The sequence below is a fragment of the Mercenaria mercenaria genome, chromosome 15, assembly GCF_021730395.1.
Source record: "Mercenaria mercenaria strain notata chromosome 15, MADL_Memer_1, whole genome shotgun sequence".
Taxonomy (NCBI): Eukaryota; Metazoa; Mollusca; class Bivalvia; order Venerida; family Veneridae; genus Mercenaria; species Mercenaria mercenaria.
Window position 1 is genome coordinate 58,478,050 of NC_069375.1, and position 22,605 is coordinate 58,500,654.

General features: G+C 31.9%; 1 protein-coding gene across 1 annotated transcript in view; it reads right to left on the minus strand.

Annotated features, from left to right (window-relative positions):
- LOC123562098 (G-protein coupled receptor GRL101-like) overlaps positions 1-22,605 on the minus strand; it is a 66,242-nt gene that overhangs the window by 13,205 nt on the left and 30,432 nt on the right. The window contains exons 10-11 of the mRNA XM_045354751.2: positions 21,907-21,955; positions 14,705-14,946 (exon numbers count right to left, since the gene is read on the minus strand). Coding sequence (XP_045210686.2) covers positions 14,705-14,946; positions 21,907-21,955 — 291 coding nt within the window. The remainder of the gene's footprint in view (positions 1-14,704; positions 14,947-21,906; positions 21,956-22,605) is intronic.

Below are 22,605 nucleotides of genomic sequence, written 5' to 3' on the forward strand. Positions count from 1 at the left end.
GTCCAGAAAGGGCTCCAATGCCTAGAGGGGCTAATATTTTTGGAGCTATTTTTGCTGCCATTGGAAGAATTGTTTTTCCTAACAAACCAGCCAAAGCTCCTAAAAATCCACCATTTTGACCTTGACTGGACATTTGGCTTTTTGAAATTGTAATTTCTAATCCCTTATTATTTGCAACAGCTTTTTTAATTTGATTAATTTGTGTTTTTGTTAAAAGTAAAGGGAAGTTTCCATGTAATTGTTCATGTTTTAATCTAAAAGTATGTGGAATTTTGTTGTTGTAGGCTCGGGCTAAATTTTTGTTTTGTCCATCTGTAAGGTTAACTTTATATTCAATATAATTTGATGTCATTATATATAAATTATATTTATTTTATTTAATTTATATTTATTTTATTTAAACAATGACAAGTTCATTTAAACAATGACAAGTTCATTTCCAATAGTATTTATTTCAACTGTTTCTTCATACAATACAATTGCGTAAACACGAATATTAGCTGCTGGTGGAATATTTAATTTAGCTGTTAATGTAATATGCTTAGGATCTTCTGTTATTACTTCCTTTTTATATTCCAAGTTAAAATGAATAAATCCAAACAATCTATTAAAGTTTGATCTATTTAGCAGACTTCCAGTAGTCTTATTATTTTGTTTATAATAATAATTAATTACATCATCATATATTCTTGATATACTTGTGTATTCTGTTTCTGGATAAAAAACACCATTACCAACTTCAAGACGACAAGAACTCAAAATGCAATTTTCATTTGCTGCATTAATTTTAAATGTATCTAATAAATGTGGGTTATGTTCTTGTGAATTACTTTTGTCAGGTCGTTGTAAATAAACAAATACATGTTGTGGTTTTATTACACCAGCCGTTATTCTAAAGGTTATATTAGTTTGTTGTGTATCAGTTGATTGTGTCACCATTTCCTAAGGTTGACCATCTTGCTTTTTAAATCTTTCAGTAGCAATTAGTTCAAACCCAAATTCATTAAAAACCAAACGTGGAACCATAGAATTAATTTTGTTACAATTACTCTACAGCATCAGCAGCATTAGCTCTAAAAATTAATTCATCATCATCTGTCAGCTGTAGTGTTATTTGAATTTGACTTGGAGGTATAATATTAGTTTCTAAACCCTGAAAAAATGAATAATTATTTAGTGGAATTTTAGCATTTACCTCAGCACCACCTTGGATTAAATCCTTTCTAACAGCAAACCCCGAATTATATGTAGCTTGGTCTTTTCTGCTTTCAGCACTAGCGTTAACGTCTAAATAAATAAATTCATTTGTTCCAGTTGATTTTGCATAATCTTCAGATAGTTCAACTAAATTCTTTACATTTATTACTTTGTATAAATTATTACAATCATAAACAATTTTTCCATTTTGTTTAACCACTAACTGATCAATTAATGAAGCTGCATTATTAATTAGAGCAATTTGATCATTACCATCATAATTATTACCATTAGCAAGCTTATTTACTTTAAAACTTACTTCAAAATAACCATTAAACCAATCAAAATATGAGCTTCTATCATTAATTGTAAAGTGATATCCGTTTTTTTGTTGCTTAACATTATTTCCCAAGACAGATATTAAAGCTGTATCTAATTGAATAGGAGTTAATTCATATCTTTCACAATATTGTTTTGTTCTAAACATGTATATATTATATATTATTTTATTTTTTTTATTTTAGTTTTTATTCTGTTTTTTATTTTTTTTTATTAAAGTTAAAACTTTAGTTTTTATAAATTAATTTGTTAATACGTTTACGTGTTCCAGATCCTGACAATATTCTATTTATTCTCATATGAATATCCTCCTCATCCTTATTATTTTTATTATTTTTACTGTTATTCTTTTCTTGTAATTCCTTAGCAATTAAATTACCAACTGCCGGAGCAGGTTTCTTTTTAAATTTTTCAACAATTTTATCAGCAGCTAAATTTCCAACTTCTGTTCCAACCTTTTTTGTTCCTACTTTCAAGTGCTGCTTTCCTGCTGTTTCCAAAGCTTTTTTCCAGCTGTGCCAATTGAAGATGCAACTCCGCTTGAAAACAATTTCGTTAAAGTGTCAAAGATACTGTTCCATGTATGATTTCTTTTCCGTGTGAGCATCAACATAAGTAAATATTCCTTTATTTTTGTCATAAACTTTTTTGTACATTATATAAAACTAAAATTTATTAATTCATAATTAAAGTTTTAAAACTTAGTTTTATTAATTTCTTTTAAAATTAGTGTAAAACTTGTTTCAACCTCATTAAAATTAATTATTCTACCAAATACATCTGTAATATATATTCTAATTGAATTTATAATATATTTATTAATTTCAGAATATCCAACTCTTTGTGGTTCTTTTGTAAATGGATAAGCTCTTGTTAAATCTGCAGTACTTAAAGCATAGATAATACACTGAAATTACCATCAACAAGTGATTATCAATAAGACACAATGAATGTAAATTGTATCCATAGAGTTAGTTATATTTGGTGTTGTAGTTCCCCATTCAGTTTTGTCTAATTTTTTTTCTCAAATCAAGCAATGTATGAAAATTGATATTTCCAAATCCAACTTAAAATTATCTGTAATTGAAATCAAAATCTTAAATACTACTTAAATCAAATTCCAAACTTATTGGAGCAATTTCTGATTGATTAATTCAAAATCATCATTACTTATTAATGTTTCCTAATATAATTATTAATATCTGTGTAACTGTAAGAACCATTTGTAAATATAATATCTTTCCAATCCTTACCATTATGATAACGAATTCTTTTATTGTCATATTCATCACTAATATTATGCCAAGAGTAGGTCATAGTGTTAATACTATCCAAACCAACAACATAAGTTTTATTTTTATCTAAAATTAAAGAACGACTAAATCTGATTGTAAAATCACTCGGTTTATTTTTATTATCTTTAACTGTTTCAGAACTTAATACTATTTTTTGTTCCATTTATATAATTATCAAACATATCTTTTTAACTAAAAACTTTAACTAAAATTTAAATTCAAGAAAAATAATTTTTATATAACATTTCATGTTGTTCTGGTAACAATGTTTTCATTTTTAATAGTTCATCAATTATGTTAATACCTTCATTTTTTAGTTCTTCATTGTTATTTCCAGCATCAATTGAAGCACAAATTAACTCCAAGTCATTAACCAATTCTTTTGGATTACACGGACAAACGTCATAACCTTGTCCTCTAATTACTTTTTTAAATTTCATAGATCTTTTATTGATAGGTAATCCTGATTTTTCTGTTAATTCTTTAAATATTTTTCCTGAATTAATTGAATATTTTTTCTTATTGTTATATCTTTTATTAATCAAATCAATCAAATCATTATCTACTTTAGTGTTAATTACTTCTTTTCCAGTTATTCTATCCTTAGCAATTAATTTGTTTTGACCATAAAGTTTATTTAAGTTAATAATTAAATTACCATATTGTCCATTTGGTGAAACTTTATATGGGTTATGATGTTTTATTCCTTGTCCACTAAATATAGAAGATAAATTAAAAGTATTTATCAACCGTTTCTTGTACTTTATCAGTTCGTCTTGTTCATGTTTTAATTCTTTTGCTTCTTCTTTCTTATTTGGATCTTTTGATTTTGATTTGCTAGCTATTGGACCATTTAACTTCACGATATTCATAGTAACATTACCTATTGTATCTTGGACTTTGTCTTCATATATTTTATCAGGATCAGATTCATCTGCAGTAAATAATTTAAACATTTTAGACGGTTTGGAATATCCATATTCTTCTAAAACATCAGTATCCAAATCAGCATCTAAATTTACTGTATGTATTTTTTTTTCTTTCGGCCTTGCTCCCAATTTTTCTTCTGATTCTTCAGTTGTATCATGCTCACCTTCTTTTAATGGTTGTAATGGTTGTTGTAGTCCCGGAGGTGGTTGTTTTTCCATTATCTCATTCGCCATTTTTAGATTTTCTATTTCGTGTATCTTATCAGCAAAACTTTTTGGAAGTAACGCTAATTGCTCCTTAATTCCAGGTAATGCTTTTAACTGACTTGATAATTGTTCTTTTTGACTTTCTATTTTTTCAGTGATTGGTTTATAAATTTCAGTGTACATATCCCGATTTGTAGCTTTCTTAATTTTTTCTCTCATTATTTCTTCTCTAAGAGCTCTCATCTTTTGTCCGACTAATTTTTTTCTTATTATCATTTCATTAAGTTTTGATTGCATTTATATAATAATGTAAGATAATGTAAAATATTGTAAAATAATGTAAAATAATGTAAAATAATGTATTATAAAGTTTTAAAACTTTAGTTTTTAATTATATAAATGGAAATTCCAAATTATGATACAAAAAGTGATAAATCCAATAACTTTAAACAATTTTATCCTTTTATGTCAGATTCATGTTTTAGAATGTTAATATGTGGATCTTCTGGATCTGGAAAAACAAATACATTAATGCATATACTTCGAAAACCTCTTATATATTATGATAAATTATACTTATATGCTAAAAACTTAGAACAATCTAAATATCAAGATTTAATTAACAACTTAAGTCAAATTGCAAAAAAAATTAAAGTAGATCCAAATGAAATACTTGAATGTTCTAATAATGAAATAATTGATGTTATGATCTTGAATCAGAAAAACAAAAAGTAGTAATATTTGATGATTTTGTATGTGAAGATAAAAAGTTCAAAATGAAATAACAAAATACTTTATTCAAGGACGTCACAAAAACTGTTGTGTTATTTATTTAAGTCAGTCTTACTATAAAACACCAAAAGATATTCGAATTAATGTTCACATTATATTTTATTTGAAAGTCCAGGTAAACGAGAAAATGATATGATTTGTAATGAACAAAATATAGATCGTGATACTTTTGCTAATGCAACAAATCAAAAATATGATTTCTTATATATTGACAAACCAAGGAAGTTTTTAAAAAAAAACTTTACTGGTAATATATAATGGGAGTTTTTAATGATACAAAACAAATAAGTGAAACTGAAAGTGTAAGTAAAGTTAAATTTGATATTGATTTAAGTGATTATGCTACTAAAAAACAAATAAAAAGCTTAGAAAGGACATGGAATCATATCTTCATAAAAATAAGGAACTTGATAACACAATGAATAGAGCATTAGATATGGGAGGTAATGAAATAATCAACCTAGGAAATCCGGATAAACCCGCTGATGCAGTTCCAAGACGGTTTGTGTATAAAAAATTCAAAGTGTAATAGATAACTATAATCTTGAAGATATTAAAGTATAAAACAGACATTAGAAGCAGAGTAAAGAATATTGAAGAATTAACAAAAGATTTTAAAAAGAATTCATTATTAATAGTTGAATTACAAGGTAAAATTGAAGAAGAATGAAAGCTATGATGATTCTATTAAAGAACTTGAAGAGAAATCTGATTTGACAGATGACAATATAAAAACAGTATTTAGAACCAATTTGAAAAGTTATACACTCAAGTTCAAGAATTAAAAAGATAGTATGATTAAACATGAAGAACTAAAAGACAAGATTATTGAAGCTGTAAAAAAAGTTACAAAATATGTATCAGTTAGAAATTAGAACAGAAATAAATAAACTAAATACTGAAACTGAAAAAAGCATAAAGATTATTAGAATTAATTTCAAATAAACTTGCAGAATATAAATCTGAATTGGAAAAGGCAGCTTCACAAAGAGGCGATGACCATGACACAGCATTAGAGGACTTTAAAAAAGAGCTTAATTCTAAAATAGATGACTTTAAAAAACAAATTCGAAATTGGATTAGTATTGTTGACAACCGTCATAATTTAAAGTATGCAGACTTAAGTAATATTACAAAAAAATTACAAGAAGATATGACGCAGCTTAATGCTAAAGTTGAAGAACATAAAAATGAACTGGACTTTGTAGTTGAAAAATCAGTTAAACAAGGAGAGTTAATTACTGCTAATACTGAAGCAATTATTGCTAATACTAAAGCAATTAACACAGTTAATAATCAGATAGAAAATTTGAAGAAACAACTTGTAGACCTGATTAATAATGTTGATGCAAGTCACAATATAAAGTACGAAGAGTTAAGTAAACTTAAAGGTTTATTACAAGAAGATATTAATAAATTTAATAATCAAATTAATGATAAAATTAAAAAAATAATAAATGATTTGGACTCTGCAGTTAAAATATTAGCTAAACAAGGAGAATCAATCACTGCTAATACCCAAGTAATTACTGCTAATACTAAAGCAATAACCGCTAATGTCGAAGAAATTGCTACTAATGATGAAAAAATTTCAAATAATTGGGAAAAAATTATAGAAGTAAAAGATGCTTTCTTAAAACAAGAAACACAATTAGCTAGAACAAAGAATACTGTTGACAATTTATCTGCTTCTGAAGTTGCTACAACAAAACGAATTGATGATTTAGCTAACATAATTATTAAACTTAAAAAGAAAGACAGGAAAATAGAAAAAAGGGTAGAGGAAGTGAGACATGAAGTGTTTCTCTTTGAATACTATTATAATCATACTTTTGATTACATACAAATGAAAAAGTATTTTGACCGTCGTGGTGCCTGGATTCATTCAACATATGAAAATATGGCCGGTTTAAATTATTTAAATGAATTTGAAATAAGACCTGGAATTTTCGTAGATTATAAAGATTTTATAAACACAAACCAAGAATATAAATAGATGTACTAGATATGCTTTTGAGTGGTGTGTTTATGTCGGAAAAACGGAACTTATATAATGATATTAAGATTTTATTAAAGGGTGCGAGCTCCCGGGTGAACCGTATAAACCGACTAAAAGCCCAATATCACATTTTATATTTAGGTGGCGGAATCCAAGGCCCCAGGATGATGTTTATTTTTTGATATATTTGATAATGTAAATATAACAGCTGAGGCAGCTGAGGACTTTGACACTGATAAGTTAATATCTATGTATAAGAAAAAAATTAAAATTTATTCTAAAACAAGGAACAATGTTGATATTCACCTTATGACGATTCGGAATCTACAGAATTAACATTTATGCTTTTGATGGGTAGTCACATCAGATTCTACATATCGGATGAACCTGTATCCCATGGTATAAACAGACTTTTGGATTAAAGGTTTAATTAAAAGCTTAATTAAAAGTTTAATTAAAAGTTTAATTACTATGTGTACCCTAATAATGTACTTACTAATTGAAGATAAGATCAAAGACCAGAGGCTTTGCCTCCGGGGGTTGTAGACCACCTTTACATTTTATTAATAAATATATATAATATAATCTGCCAAAGTTTTGCCAAGTTCTGCCAAGTGGCAGCATGTGGCAGTGTCTGCCAAGTTGGCAGAAAAATGGCAGGCTTTTGATTGGTTGAATTTGTGGTTTCCCGCATTATCATTTTTAAAAATGCACTTGATTTACCTATGACACTTATATTAAATCAGCTGTAAAACGTAAATCGATCACAAGGAAGTTTAAACGAATTGCACTACAAATGTAAACATATCGGTTAACTTTATGAATGAAAGTAAATACCAATAGAACGACACCGGTGTCGCTTTACAAACGATATGACTGATAAACTTGTTAAAGAAAATGACACCGGTTGTCGTTAAAATTTATAGGGGATAAGAGTTAAGTCAGGTTAAAATGACCATGTTTTTGTGGTAGGATTTTGACAAATATTTTGGTGGAAGTGTTTAATCATATTTTACTACAGGTTTTCATATAGTACTATGAAAAGTTGTTTATTTTTTGGTTTTTAATTGTCCGGCATTGGATTTTTTAGAATATGGACAAGGGGTCAGTCCGAATCAAAGACTAAATCTTTTTTTTTTTGGTAAAACCAAAGGTTTTCATTCGGTTTAACTAAAGATTTAAAAGATTTTCAGGGTATTAAGTAGTATTCTAAGTTTAGGGCAAGGTTAAAGTCCACTTATAGAATAGGGACAAGGGGTCAGGGTGGGGGTTAAAATGCCAAAAACGCTATATTTAATACTACTTAGTTAAGTCTGAACTGGTAAATTTGGATTACTATATTCATTCAATACCATCTGGATTGTAATAAAATACTACATTCTGATATGGCCAAACAAAACATCGCGACAACATTACCCTTGCAGCTACCTATTATACGAATAGAATCTTTTACCAATATCAATTTAGGTATTTCATTTCTGGTCAACTTTCTCAATTCGTTACATTTGTAAGAAAAGTTGCGTAATAACAAAATTGATAATTATGTTGTAGCGTTTGTTTTCTCTTTCGTTATGCTATTACAAAATGATACTGAGAGTTAAAATTCCTTAAATAAAGTTCACATTTTTCAAAATGTTCAGGTTGCCTAGCAATTCAGAGTTTGATCATGTCAAATAGCTTTGCATCAAGCTTGTTCTTTGAAAAAGAAGACATTTTGCTTTTCTTCCATAAGAAAAATTATAAGGATAATGACAATTTAGACTCTATAGTAATTATTATTATTATTATACCAGATTTGTTGAGCGCCCTTTTCATATAAAATGTACACTTAAGGGCGCTTTACGATTAAACATGTGACATATCGCAGATATGTATAGACGGGGATATCCGCCACTTCACACATTATAGTAGATGATATTTCAATATGCCAATTCATTTACCATGTTGCTTTTTAGAAGTGCATTAACCCTATTTATATATAATATTTTAATTGTAACACTACTTTTAATGTTGTAATCAATGAGAATTAAAGTGATTTTTATAATTCAGTCATAAGAATTTATATGCAGATATTTTGATAATAATTAAGTATTCAATTAATTTGCTAACTATGCCAACAATATGAAAACCGTTGATTCAAAATTAATCAAAAGCACTTTATATGCTATTATTTAAATTACTACTAAGAATTTATTTTGCTAACTTTGTCATTTTAAGTATGCTTTAAATGGCATTGATGAACTTTTGATTCTATTTTCAATTTTATTTTGATTTTGTCATATGAATGACATTTTAGTCATTTCAAACGTATGTTGTCAAGCTAAATTCGTTTCTTTGCGCTAAAATGGACCCTTTTAAGTAAAGGGGAATAACTGGTAAAAACAGTAAAGGTTAACAAAAGCTCCCCATACCGGTGTCGACAATATTTTTATGCTAAGAAAATAAGTCCCCCTGCAGCCATTCCATTCAAAAATAAAGCTTAGGTAATTCTGAACATTTAAATGATGACCCCGGTATCAAAATACATAGTGGTAACCATAAAAAAACAGTCAAAACTCAAACGGGTCCAAGTTGATGTCTTTTTTTACTAAGAAAGTGAACCCAGTCGGGATTTTCTGACTGACTTTGGTTGGTCCCCAAGTAGATCTATCAAACGGTTGGCCTTGACAAGACCCCTAACCCTGACCTAAGAATAATGAATCGCAAAAATTGAGGCAGAAGAAAATTCCAAGATCCCAGATTAATACACTTTTTTAGATTTTCACTTTTCACTATCTCAATTTTTTCAGCTGTTAGACTATCAAATAAAATCATGGATATTTTGTAAAGGCTTTAAATGATGGGTATAAACATGCAAAATTCCACAGGGTTACGCAGTCGATATGCAAAAGATTAAGGTCAGATTAAAACATTTTTCCTCTCACCCCAAAGGTCCGGGTGTCGGATATGGCCCTGATATCGAATTTTTGAAATCGAAATTAAAGTGTTAAACCAGCACTTTTCGCATAGGATTTGATATTTAAATACTAAACAATAAAAGACATTCAGAATCCCCTGGTTGTGTCAGATCGGTCTCTAAATGGGTTCGGGTCCCGGGCCTGAATTCATTTTTTAAATTGTCATTTTCAATCAAATATTACGACAAAAGTACTAAAGATATCTTAATAAAATTAACATGTTTTTGTAGAACATTCCAATAACTATTTCATATAGGTATAGCACAAGGTTAAAACCCGATCCTAAGGTTCGATCGGGCTCTAACATGGGTGGCAGATTCAAAAGTACAAAGAAACACGTAAATATACTTTATCTAAAAATTAATTTACGACAGCTAAAGTAAAACGCTTTGGTATATATCGATTATTTCTATGGAAATACATAGTTTTGGGTAAATTCTGTCCCTCTGTACCATCTGTTGACTTGCAATAGGGACAACGGTAATTTTTGTCGCATTTATTTTTCGAAAATATCATCGTATTAAAAAAAGTGTTAGGAACAAAATATCAAATTGAAATTTCTTTTATAAAGTAGTTGGAACTATCATTTAAATGAATATGAAAATCATTTTTCCCCGACGGACACGCCGTCGAGAATATTTGCTGAGCTTTGGCATTTTTGGCTTGTAAAATATTATGTTACAGCTAGTCACACATACGGATATGTCTGTGCGTTGAGTTACGGTGCGGACGGGATTGGTCTGTGGGGGACGGACATGGATAAGTACGTAGCCGTACGGGGAAATGGTGAGAAACGGGGAACAAAAGGATACAGGACGCGAATTAATACGAATAGGTACGGCGTACTACTTTGAACTACGTTTTACTGCGATTGGCAAATTGCCCAGCGCGTGGAAGGGTCTGTGGTGAACTATATTGAATTATGCTTTAGTACGGGCAGCCACGGATAACTACCTTCAGCTACGGATCAATACGCTTGACAACGTTAACTTTGCATTAAGGTTTAGTAACGGGTCGGTAAGTTTCATATTAATAGGCCACGTGTAGCCAGCGCTTTCATTACGATTATTTTTGGCAGCATGTCAAAGTACGGCAAGGTACGTTTCAGTACGGATAACTACGTTTAGTACGTTGGGCTACGGATGAATAAGTTTCAACCAAGTTGGACAAAAGTCGCGCTCAAATGGCAACGGATTTCTCAAACTTGTGTGCATGTTTAAAAGTTGGAGAAACTTTCAACTTTCGGATTAGTCTTGAATACGTTTTGAACAAGTGTTGGTACGGATTAATACGGATAACTACTTTGAGGTACGGATAGATACGGATTTCTTCGTTTCTATCCGTGGCTAGATGTAGCTATCCGCACCGAGTATGTGACTGGAGTATTAGCCGTAAAATAAGTAAACCTTGCGTAAGCAATGGTCACATATACGGATATGTCCGTGCGTTGAGGAACGGGTGGAGATGGGATTGGTCTGTGTTTGGGGCGGACACGGATAAGTGCGGAGTTGTACGTCTTAGTACGGGAAAAAATGGTAAGAAACGGGGAACAAACAAAATACAGGACGCGAATAAATACTGCGATGAACTGCGTTTTACTGTGCCTTGCAACTTGCCCGGCGCGTGCTCGGGTCTGCGGTGAACTACGTTGAACTACGCTTAAGTATGGACAGCCTCAGTTAACTACGTCAGCTACTGATCAATACGAAAAGGTACGTTTCAGTACGGATACGTACGTTTTTATACTTTTAAATACTGATGAAGGTTCAACCAAATTGGACTAAAGTCACACTAATGGCTACGGATCGCTCAAACTTTTGTGCATGTTCAAAAGTTGGAGAAACTTGCAAGTTTGGGATAAGTCTTGAATACGTTATGACCAAGTATTGGCATTGATTGAAACGGATTACTACTTTGAGGTAAGGCTCAGCTACGGATCCATACTTATTACTACGTTTCTATCCGTTGCTACACGTAGCTATCCGCGCCGTGTGTTTGACTGAGGTATAATAAACTATTTATTTTGAGTCAATAGATGCAAATAAAAACTTAAAACTTATTTTCATGAAAAAGATATAATATCTGAAAGGTTGTAACAAAAATAACAGACAAAAATAACACACGTTCGTCTGTCTGTACGTAATATAGGATAAAAGCTGTATTTCCGTACTTTTTCGTACGGAACGATTCTGTGTTTTTCATTCATTTCAAATTATTGTAGAATGTTCAAAATACAAGCTATTTTAATGAAAAACTTTTACAAATTAAATCTAAACAATATCTAGACAGATATGTAATTTGTATATATTTTCCACCGACGGATTTGTCGGTGAACCGTCTCAAAATGTACTATTTTTCGTGAAAATATGCAAACTTATATATTTGATAGAGGGATGGACCTTGTCGGAAGAACCATATCTTCATAACCTAAAATCCGATTTTGATAAATGATACCTTGTGGCAATGAGCAAGCCAGAAGCCAGAGGAAGCAGGCCTAATCGGCTTCGAGCCCAGTCGACTAGGCTTCAAGTTCATAGGTCAAAGTCCGGTAATATCCTCAAAATATGAACTCTTCAAAGCAGTTAAGGCAGTCCAGTGACACCAGTTGAGCATTGCTCTTTGGCTATCCTGTTCCGGCCAGTTTAGTCTTGGCCAGCACCCTATCGCCATAAAACAAGCTTGGTTATATTCTGAGACCTGTCCTGAGCTCTGGGAATCAAATGGACTTGTAAGTAGTTTGAATGTATGGCTTAGACTTCTACCAACATATCCATACATTGTATATAGTATACGTAGGTTACCCGGAATGTAGAGACTCGAACAAAAGTCAAAATCTAACATAGAGTCAATATCAACTGCAATTCCGTACCTCCATGTAGTACATTTCCTGACGCCCATGGCCAACCCAGGTACTCGAACATCGTGTTACTTCGAAGCCAGGACCCATACTTAGTAGACGATGCATAAAATTGGTACATGCTATGGCCAAACCGGATTAATCTGGGCCCAAAGTCTTCGAGACATCATAAAAACCTATTTTCTATGTTGGAGACATACCTTGTAGTCATATATGACATGCCCTGAGCTCTATGTGCTATTCTAGGTACTAAAAATGGTGTCAATCGATAGCCAGGACTTACACCTATAAAACCATGTAGGATATATATTTGATTGGCATAAAGGCTCAAATCTGGTCGAAAATCTCTTAGTCATGGTCAAAATACGAAGCTTGAAGACAAAACGGTGTCATTATTCGACCCTACATAACTACACGACCATGTATGATACATGTATACATCATAGTCATAGGGGTTCGAACCGGGTTTAAAGCCTTTCAGACATGGTCAAAACTGACATATTTCCGAAATTTGAACACTACACTGTGACCTTAAATGACCTGCCTGTACCCTTATGGGTACGTCACATACTCAGGATTGGTCTCATTTGATAGCCAAGTCTCTCACCTATATTACCATGTGTAATATATGTATATTTCTTTGGTATAGGGGCTCGATTCTGGTCGATAACCACTTAGACATGGTCAAATACGAAGTTAGAAGACCAAATAGCGTTCTTTTACGACCCATCCCGACCCCTAGGGCTATCCAATATACACGAACATGGTGTCAATCGGTAGCCAGGATCCATAACAACTATACATCAGTGTATGATACGGGTATATGTTAAGGTGATACAGGTTTGAATTTTATTAAAATTGTTTCCGACGTGGTCAAAATATGCAGAGTAGTATAAGTTTGAACACTACCTTGTGAACTTGTACGACCTGTCCTGAGCCCTCGGGCTATCATATGTACCCAGACAGGGACTCAATCTTTAACAAGGATATATTCCTATAAAATCATGTATGATATCTGTATATATCCGGGTCTAAACCCTTTCAGACATGGTCAAAATTGCCATATTTCGCAAGTTTGAACACTTCGTCTCTGTGTTTTTTTTTAATACGAGGTGAAAATGGACGTTGCACCGGAGAGGGAGCAGTAAATTATTAAACGGCGACCTCTGTCGTAATGATAACTTGTTCTCGGCTTTGTTTTATAACGTCAAAATTATGATGAAAACACTTGTATTTGGATGCAGTCATTATTATGAGGACAATTATATGTTTAGTAATCAACATTTCATTGTGCAAATGATGTTCGTTTTTATCAGAAACATAGATAAGATCTTATCTATGCCTATGTTTTTAAAGTACTGTTGATGTATCTAAACACAAACATTTTTTTTGGAAAACAAACACAAATCTAACAAGAAATTGAATTTTGCAGTTGTAAAACAATAAATGCAATTGAAATTAAAATATTTACATTATTATTGTTAATGTACATATAAATAGGCATAATGAACTTATGAAAAACCAACATGGGAAATGAATTGGTATGTTACAGTCAACTAATAAAATGAGTGAAATGGCGGATATCCCTTTCCATAGATATGTAGGAAAATCACAAAACATGATAATATGCAATCATAAAACTGAAACTGAATGATTTGATTAAACGCATATGTTTAATCAAAGCCTTGAGATGTCTGGTGGTTGCGGGTTTTGCTAGAGCTATTTTCATTTTAAATGTCAATCTATAAATATACATGTATAAATACAATTACTAATGTGCCTCATATCTAAGATAAACTCTGTTTGACCTTACATGAACAGCTGGAAGTCAGTGATGTAACCCTAGGTTGTAATACCTAATCATTGACAGATCTTATAACATCTAAATGGCCAGTGTGAGTGGATAGAGGATGAATAAGAACTGCTTGCTCATTGATAATTCATTCGCATTGTTCATGAATTGGACTACTTTGTGTAGCACATGAACCTGGATGTGATTTGGAATCAAATAAAGATGATACATGATACACAGAAATACACTTTAAAATAAACCCGCAACCCAAAATGATATATTCTATGGCGTTGTACATAATAATAATAATAATAATAGTTAATGAGCTAATGATACTTACTTGTTTGTTGCGACGTCTGAGATAGATCGATTTCTTATCAAAGTGTTTCAATCCCAAAGAGCAACAATGGCATGCATGAAGAACTTGTGCAAGTTGTGCTGAAATGGTTAGAACTGCAGACAAAGGAATATCTATATCTGGAGTTGTTACTTCTTCCTGTGTGCTGTATTTCGATGCCGGGAGTTCTGTCTGTGTAATTCGTGAGCTTATCGTATAGAATGTTAACACGCTCTCACCAGTCTCTGGATAAACAGAATATATCAATTGTAAAATGATGTATGAGTATGCGAGCAGTGCTATGAATGTTTTTGGGATAATAACCTATATTACAACATACACGCGTTCAGTATGAAATATGTCTTGTATATCTTAAATGTCCAAATTCATAGTTCAACGCCTATCGAAAACGAAAAACGTAATTGATGATTTGATCGTTTGTTGAAGTCGTTCTGTCAGATATGACGTGAGAAACGCTGGTATGATGTACGCGCACATATCACATTTTTAAATTAGTGTTTATTCGAAATTGTATATATGCAATCACTTTTGACTAATATTACACAAAAACTAGATAGGGTTATATTATTAAGATAAAAAAAACATAATATCAAATGACTATAAAACATTTGGCTCCTTACTCTGTGCTTCTGTGAAATCTACACCTGTCATTTAAGTACAGCAACATCGTATTAAAGTTTACTTTCTATTGAACAATGTTAATGGCAGGTATAGGAATGCAGATTACATGCAAGTAATTGGTATTCTCGTGGAACACATTGTCATATTGTTATAAAAGTTGTTTTATATTGAACCTTCCTCCAGAAATGCCGACATATATTATAACTATATTATCACAGTATTCAATCATACATCAAGCTGTCTGTGAGATGGTTTAATATAATAGATAGTGCGTTTATTATCATTCAGTCGATACTTTTCAACCCGGCACCCCCACCCGTAGTTGTTGCATATAACTTTAATTTTACTTACAGACCGTTATTTATAACAAGAGGGCATATTTTGATTTTCGTAAATTCTTTGTTCCCCCTGGCAACGTCGTATGTGATATATATATATATATAATATTATATTTAATCGGTTTGTCAGACTCTTCAGCACAGATTCTGTTAACATTATTATTTACATAAACTCTCTATCGTAATTTAGGTTTGGATTTAGAATTCAATAGTAATTTCAAGACACGCCTGCAAGCAAGTATAGCAACACACTTTTTTATGAGGATATTGTGTACAAACTTCATATGATTTTGGATCATGGCAATTGTACAATTGCATTTGGTAAAATTAAAAAAAAAATGTTTTATTTAAGGAACTTCCGCTCCAACTGTTTTTAGACACTTTGCATATTTAGTGTTAAACCCTTGTACAGTTTGACGCTACGCTTTCATCTTTGATTTATTCTCACGGACCAGGCAGAGGTATCTATGATTGGTAGAGTATTACTCCCATCGTGAGTTCATCACTGGCCTGTTTTGTAAAGTGTAAAGGGAATTCCCCTAATTGCTCAGTTTTCTGCGAAGGTATTGCGTACATGCGTTTTGGTTCGTAAGGTTTTGTGTTTTACATAGCGTGCATTCTGATGTCAACGCGTGTGTAGGGATTCACCTGGCGGATATATTTCTTTTAAGACTTTGGACTTGTGGGTGGGACGGTAATGGTGAGGTGCACCATAAACGGGTTTAATGTCACCAATGCATTTTTGCCAATGACCGTTCAAAGGCGGCGCCCCTCTGTGCTTCCTTTTGTCCTTGTGTGTTTGCCTTCTGCATGCGTGTGTGTCTATGCGCGCGCGCGTGCACGCGCGCGCGCGCGTGTGTGTGTGTGTGTGTGTGTTTGCATGTGTATGTGCGTTCGTGTGTTGAGTTGTGGGTATGTGGTTTTGGAAGGCCGCGATGATGGAAAGTGGCTTTTCCTGTTGGATGTTTAACCTTGTATTTTATCTTTTATTTATTCCAGAATAGAATAGAACGCATCATTATATATCGCTGTAATTCTACATGCTTACAGAGTGTTATCTCATTTATCATATCAAATAATATCAGATGACGTCATGTGTGTTTATGTTTTTGCTTTGTAATAATCTATCTTGAAAGTAGATTATTCAAATTGAAAAATGAAACTTATTTGAGAATGTTTGCAGAGTAGCTTTTTTATTTTAATGGTTGCTTATTTATTACGCATGCATTGTAAATCAGAAGTGTAAAAAGGGGAAGCTCGCGGCCATTTTTGGTGTCTATTGTTCCAAGATGGCAGCAGAACGGATGTGCTGCCATTTTGTGTGGTGTTGTTAATGATTTGACGGAAAAGGCAGTTCCAGTAATTTTGTTGAATTGGACAGAATGGATGTAGCAGCCATCTTTGATTTAGCCTTAATTGTTGCCTCGTCATTTTTGTTGGAGGGAATCCAAACTGAGGGACAAAGTGTTTATTTTTGAATGTTGATTAAAGTGGGTCGAATCTTGCATCTTTCGTGTGAAACATTATAGTGGACGGACACCTACGGGTCCGTCTATAAAGATTTACGGTTGTTTAACCGAACAGTAAAGATATAATAATACCGTAGTCATTTAAATCTTAAATAAATGCATACTACATTTAGATCGCGTGGATGGGAGAAAAAGACACAAAACCCTCTAAAACATAATAGCCATTGTCCTTCCTAAATTCCAGTGTCTTTTGCTGCATAGCTTTTCTTTTAAATAATCATGTTAATTGATATTGTGTTTAACTTTCATAATGTAGAACTAAAAGCATTATGGAGTTAGATTTGCTAGAGTTAAATCACGGAACATTTCTATGATGAATCTTCAGCAGGTACAATATACTAACTAATATCTATAGGTTTTAAATTATACCGGAAAAGTTGAAACGATAGTCAGACCAAAGCGTTGACATAAAGCGATATCAAATATTTTAAGATGCATTTCAGATTCTGTTACATGTGTTGTGCAGCTTGAAGCCTCAATGATTGTTTACATTAAAATCCGTTACAATGTCAATAACTAATTATTACAACAGACCCTAGTTCTGTATAACTACGGCGTGGCCGGTAAATACTGTATAAACGCAAATATGTACCCAGTTTATAATAAATGTCAAAACAAATAAAACACGCTGTTCCCATTTGGACGTAGTTGAGTATATAACTTTCTAAACAACGTATCCATTATATTGATGCTATTTTACGTATACTAGGACGGGGATACTCGCCTATTTTAAGACATGATTGCTATGGTACAGTCAGAGCGCGCGCTCAAAGTGTTGGTTTAATTTTTAACACGATGTGACGCAAAGACAAGGAAAGGACGCATTCAACTCTTTTAAGCGATAATGTGAATACGGTAAAAACCTAGCGGATGGAAAGGGTTAACCTGTCATGATAACTCTTACAATAGCTTCAGCTTTGCAGCTTTAGTGACTTAATTAAACGTATAACTATATCGATTTCAAAAAATGTGAAAGGTAAAATTGATCCGCAAACAGTAGTATATCTTTCAAGTTATTGATACAAGAATTAAGGATCGATAAGTCACACAGAATACTCATCATATAAAGTTGATGTTATGAATTTCACTGAAAGACATCTAATGAAATAAAGCGATGTTATGATTTTTTTTAAAGAATGCGTTTCCGCTGATCCCGATCAAGTCGACATAGCCGACAGAGGCGTATGCAAAACTCATTAGACAGTAGCTGTGTAGTTAAATGTTGAGACGGAACAGTATATCAATGTTGTAAATATTATCAACTAGTGTTCTGTGTTCGCCTTTAGTGACCGATGTGACAGCACTTGCCAATTAGCCACATTTTATGTCTAAACATTTGATTTGTTTTAGATATTGCTTTTTAAGTACTAAGACAATTATACAATCATTACACCATATTTCTGATAAGAGCCTTGCGGGAACCGTTGGCAGTGTATATCAGGTCACTGTTGTTTATTTAAATAGTATCATTAGTTTAAGCTTTAATGCACTTTACCAACATTTCTTTTTGTATTCCGTTTGGAATACTAACGTATTGATGGAAATGTTTTGTGTAAGTGGTGATAAAGGCACTGACCTTAGACTCATGTTTTTAATACAAGATGTTGTTTCTAAAATATTTTAAAATGCAAAATCAAGAAAAAAAAGATGACTGTGTCGGGAATCGAGCTCGGGTCGCCGTAGCTTTCTATTGCAATACATCGCAAGGGAAAATACATTTACGACTCTTAAGGACGCTCGCTACAGTTTCGTAATTTTTTTCTCAATAATAGATCTGGATGAAATGTTTTGTATTAAAAGATCATGTTATGATGTATTGAAAAATGAAATAAAAATACTAGGTCACCAGCTTTGTTTCAATTTAATTTGCCCGTAGATATGGTGCTATTTTAAACATTTTTCAAAATTTCTGTAATCCTAAAATATATTTCAGTAAAGTACAATAATCAGCATAAATTTGATTATCTAAGCATTTTTGTAACGGAAAACAATATATCTATTTGAAACATGTTCAGAGAAATCAAAAGAACATGATTTTATAAAGAAAGGAATACTTGTTCAGCAGACCCAAGGGCTATTTTTGCATATTTTTGTCAGTTTTAAGTTGGTACTTGTGCTATTTTATCGAGTTTCACATAATAGAATTTAATCAACCTCTGCACATACCTTTGGTTATGTCTACCTAATCTAAAACAAAAAGAAAGCTTGACAGGTCACCATATTAGATTTTGCTTAAATCAAATTACAACGAGGTGGGGTGTGGCGGCCATTTATACAACGCAGGTTGGTACGAAATACTCTTTCAGTGTTTGAGCAAATGACTTTTAGAAGAAATATATATGTAAAATTATCAAACGGCAGATTTCTTAAAAAGCGGATTTTAAGGTGTTTCTGAAGCATTTTGATGGCATAGAACGATGAAAGTGTCCGCCCTTTTTTTAACAAAATCTATAGTTTACGAATGTACGGTACAGGTACAGTACGGGATTAGAAACAGCTGTGACTCAATGCGTTTGAGCGCTGGTACCGGTATAAATAACAGACTCCAGTATATGTCGGGTTGAAGCAATTTGAACTAAAAGTACTTTAAATGTATATATTTTGTAACCATGGTGACATTTACCCTAACCTTTAGTCAGTGTATTATACATTTTGTACATTAAATGCATGGGAACATACAATAATTTGCGAATTTTTACCGTACGCGACATTAGATAATCACTTCCGGGCATGCGCAGAAGACCGCACCAACACTGCAGTGAGCTACATCGATTAGAAACACAACCAAATTGGCACGGTGTTGGGGTAAATATCGACCCGTCCGGAAAAACTGAAGCGAGTGCCTTTAAATATAACTTTCTATAATTAAGGCAGTTTACTTCGAATAAAGTGTTACAATGCTGTTTTTTCAAAGCAACTGTTAAGGTCCGGGATAAGATTTATATTCCCCAAAATATACGCCGAATGTTTTCAAATACATATGTCGATAGTTTTACTAATTATTGCGCATAAGTGTAATGAGTAAAATTGATTTAAATGCAGATATACTATAGTCAAATTATTCAGCCTGATGGTTACTTGAAAACTGCCCGTCCCGATTAAGGACATTTTTTTCTGTTAGTATGGACTTTCTTTTAGCAAACCTAAGAGCTGCATGATGTTCCTTTATGTATATCAATAAAACGGCTAATCTTGTAATCACATGCGGTCTATCTATAGTTAAATATATACCAATGTACAATAAATATGAGAACAACCATTATCACAGGTCATTAATGTGTAAACAAACACTGTTAAGTCAACTGGTCCACCAAAACAAAATTAAAAACTTTGTTTCTTCATTAAAAACTATTTTGATAAAAGCTTGAGCGTAAATAGCTGTGGTCGATAATCTTTTCGGTCTAACTTGACATCTGTATTGAATAAAATAAGTAACTCATTTTCTAAAAAATATCTTAGTACACTTCAATTATGTTTTTAATATCTATAGCATCAATTTTTTGAAACCTAAAATGTTCTTTTTGTGTAATATCTGGAGGCCAATGTCTGTAACGTATTTTATTCTTTCCACTTAATAAAAGAGAAGATGTGGAACATAGCCATGAAAAATACTGCAATTTCATTATTTTGTAATGTACCAAGTAAATGACATAGTAATTGTATTAAGAGATACTAATTTTTATAGCAAATATACTACTAAACATTTTTATACCAAAAAAAAAATGAAATAAAATAAGTCAACGTCTTTGACATTTTCTGTTAAAATATGCATACCTAAATGACTCCTCAACGATTAGTCTCAATAGTAAATTGAAGTGAAGTTGAACACCTGGAGATCTGTTTGGGATTTCACTCGGCCAGACCCGAGTTATAATCCTTTATATAGTGAAAAATACAAAAACTGCTTAGAAGTTAGTGTTACATATATCTTAAAAATATTTGACCTAGTCTTATGAAACCATGTTGGAATATTATTCAGCATATAACTGCTTGCGTCAAAGTTTTGTTTTTGATTTCATTATCCAACGCCAGAATTATGGTCGTTTTCTAATAATTATGCATTAATAATGCATTAAGGGCGAAAGTTTGCGTCCCATGTGCATCTAGAAAATTATTTCACCTGGAGTTGGGAAGTAGTGTGTGACAGGAAGATGGATTACACACATCTAGTAAAACTGTCTTCTGAGAATCACACCAGAGAATGACGGAATATATGTAAAATAATACACAAAGTTCTTCAGAGTTGTACAAACAACGTTTCTTGCTACTGCTTAATTTCTTCAAAATTGTATATACATTTTAAATCAATTATTATAATGATTAAAACTTGTTCGACGGAAGACTACTACTGGTTTAAAATCTAAAGCCTACCATCAAACGGTATGTTATACAAGTTATCAAACCTGTTCTACAGCGAGACTCAATCTTTAGAGTTTGAACTTAATGCTTGATTTATAATTTCACAATTGGTGTAAATATTTGCCCGCTATAATGTTTCAATGAAAACCGCAAAAGGTTTAGCGCTTAAATCATCATCAAAAGATAGCTACTTGTTTCTTCCTTTTATACTACTAAGATAAACAATCTTTAGGACCTGTGTTTTCTCGAATGCATATTATATTTCTAAGTACATGACAAAAAAAACCACAAATAATGCAAAACCTTCTTAAGCAACGACTATAAGCAAAACACAAACCTTTTGTGATCTGTTTTACTGACTGGTCCTTTGTACTTGGCCGGAACTTCTAAATTATAAAATATTTATGGAAATTATTAATCGCAAACACTTTTGTTATTTGATAACAAATTAAATTACCAGCTTTCTATATATGTTACATTGTTCGGTCAATTTTCCATAAGATAAGAGTGCGATAACTAAATATTAATACTAGTATGTACTTTATCAAACGTATATATAGACGAAAAATACACTTGTACAACTCAATAACCCTAAATGCAGCAATATTTTGTCGGGCGAAAGGGGATACACACACATGTCATAATTGGACGGAAGCAATATATACATGTATGAAGTAGATATTAATGAAATATTGCACTCAAGTTCTTTTGCTATCAATAAGTATTATAGTTTCGATAATAGGCAGAGCCGTTAATTCCGGAATTAATAGCATATGTTGTTCTAAATAAACTGTAAGTATATATGTATATTTCGAATTTCATCTTGATATTATTGCCTAGATACATTTTCAATTTGAATGAAAAGAAGATAATATCTTCAGTTAGTATTTTATATGGACTTGGATATGGATAAGCGTCCCTGAGGTGTGAAGAAAAAAAAAACAACAACAACACTCTTGGTTATAAACGACAGATGTAAACTATGTACCTGTACGAATATTGACCGTTATCGTTAGTTCTTCATAACATTTAAAAT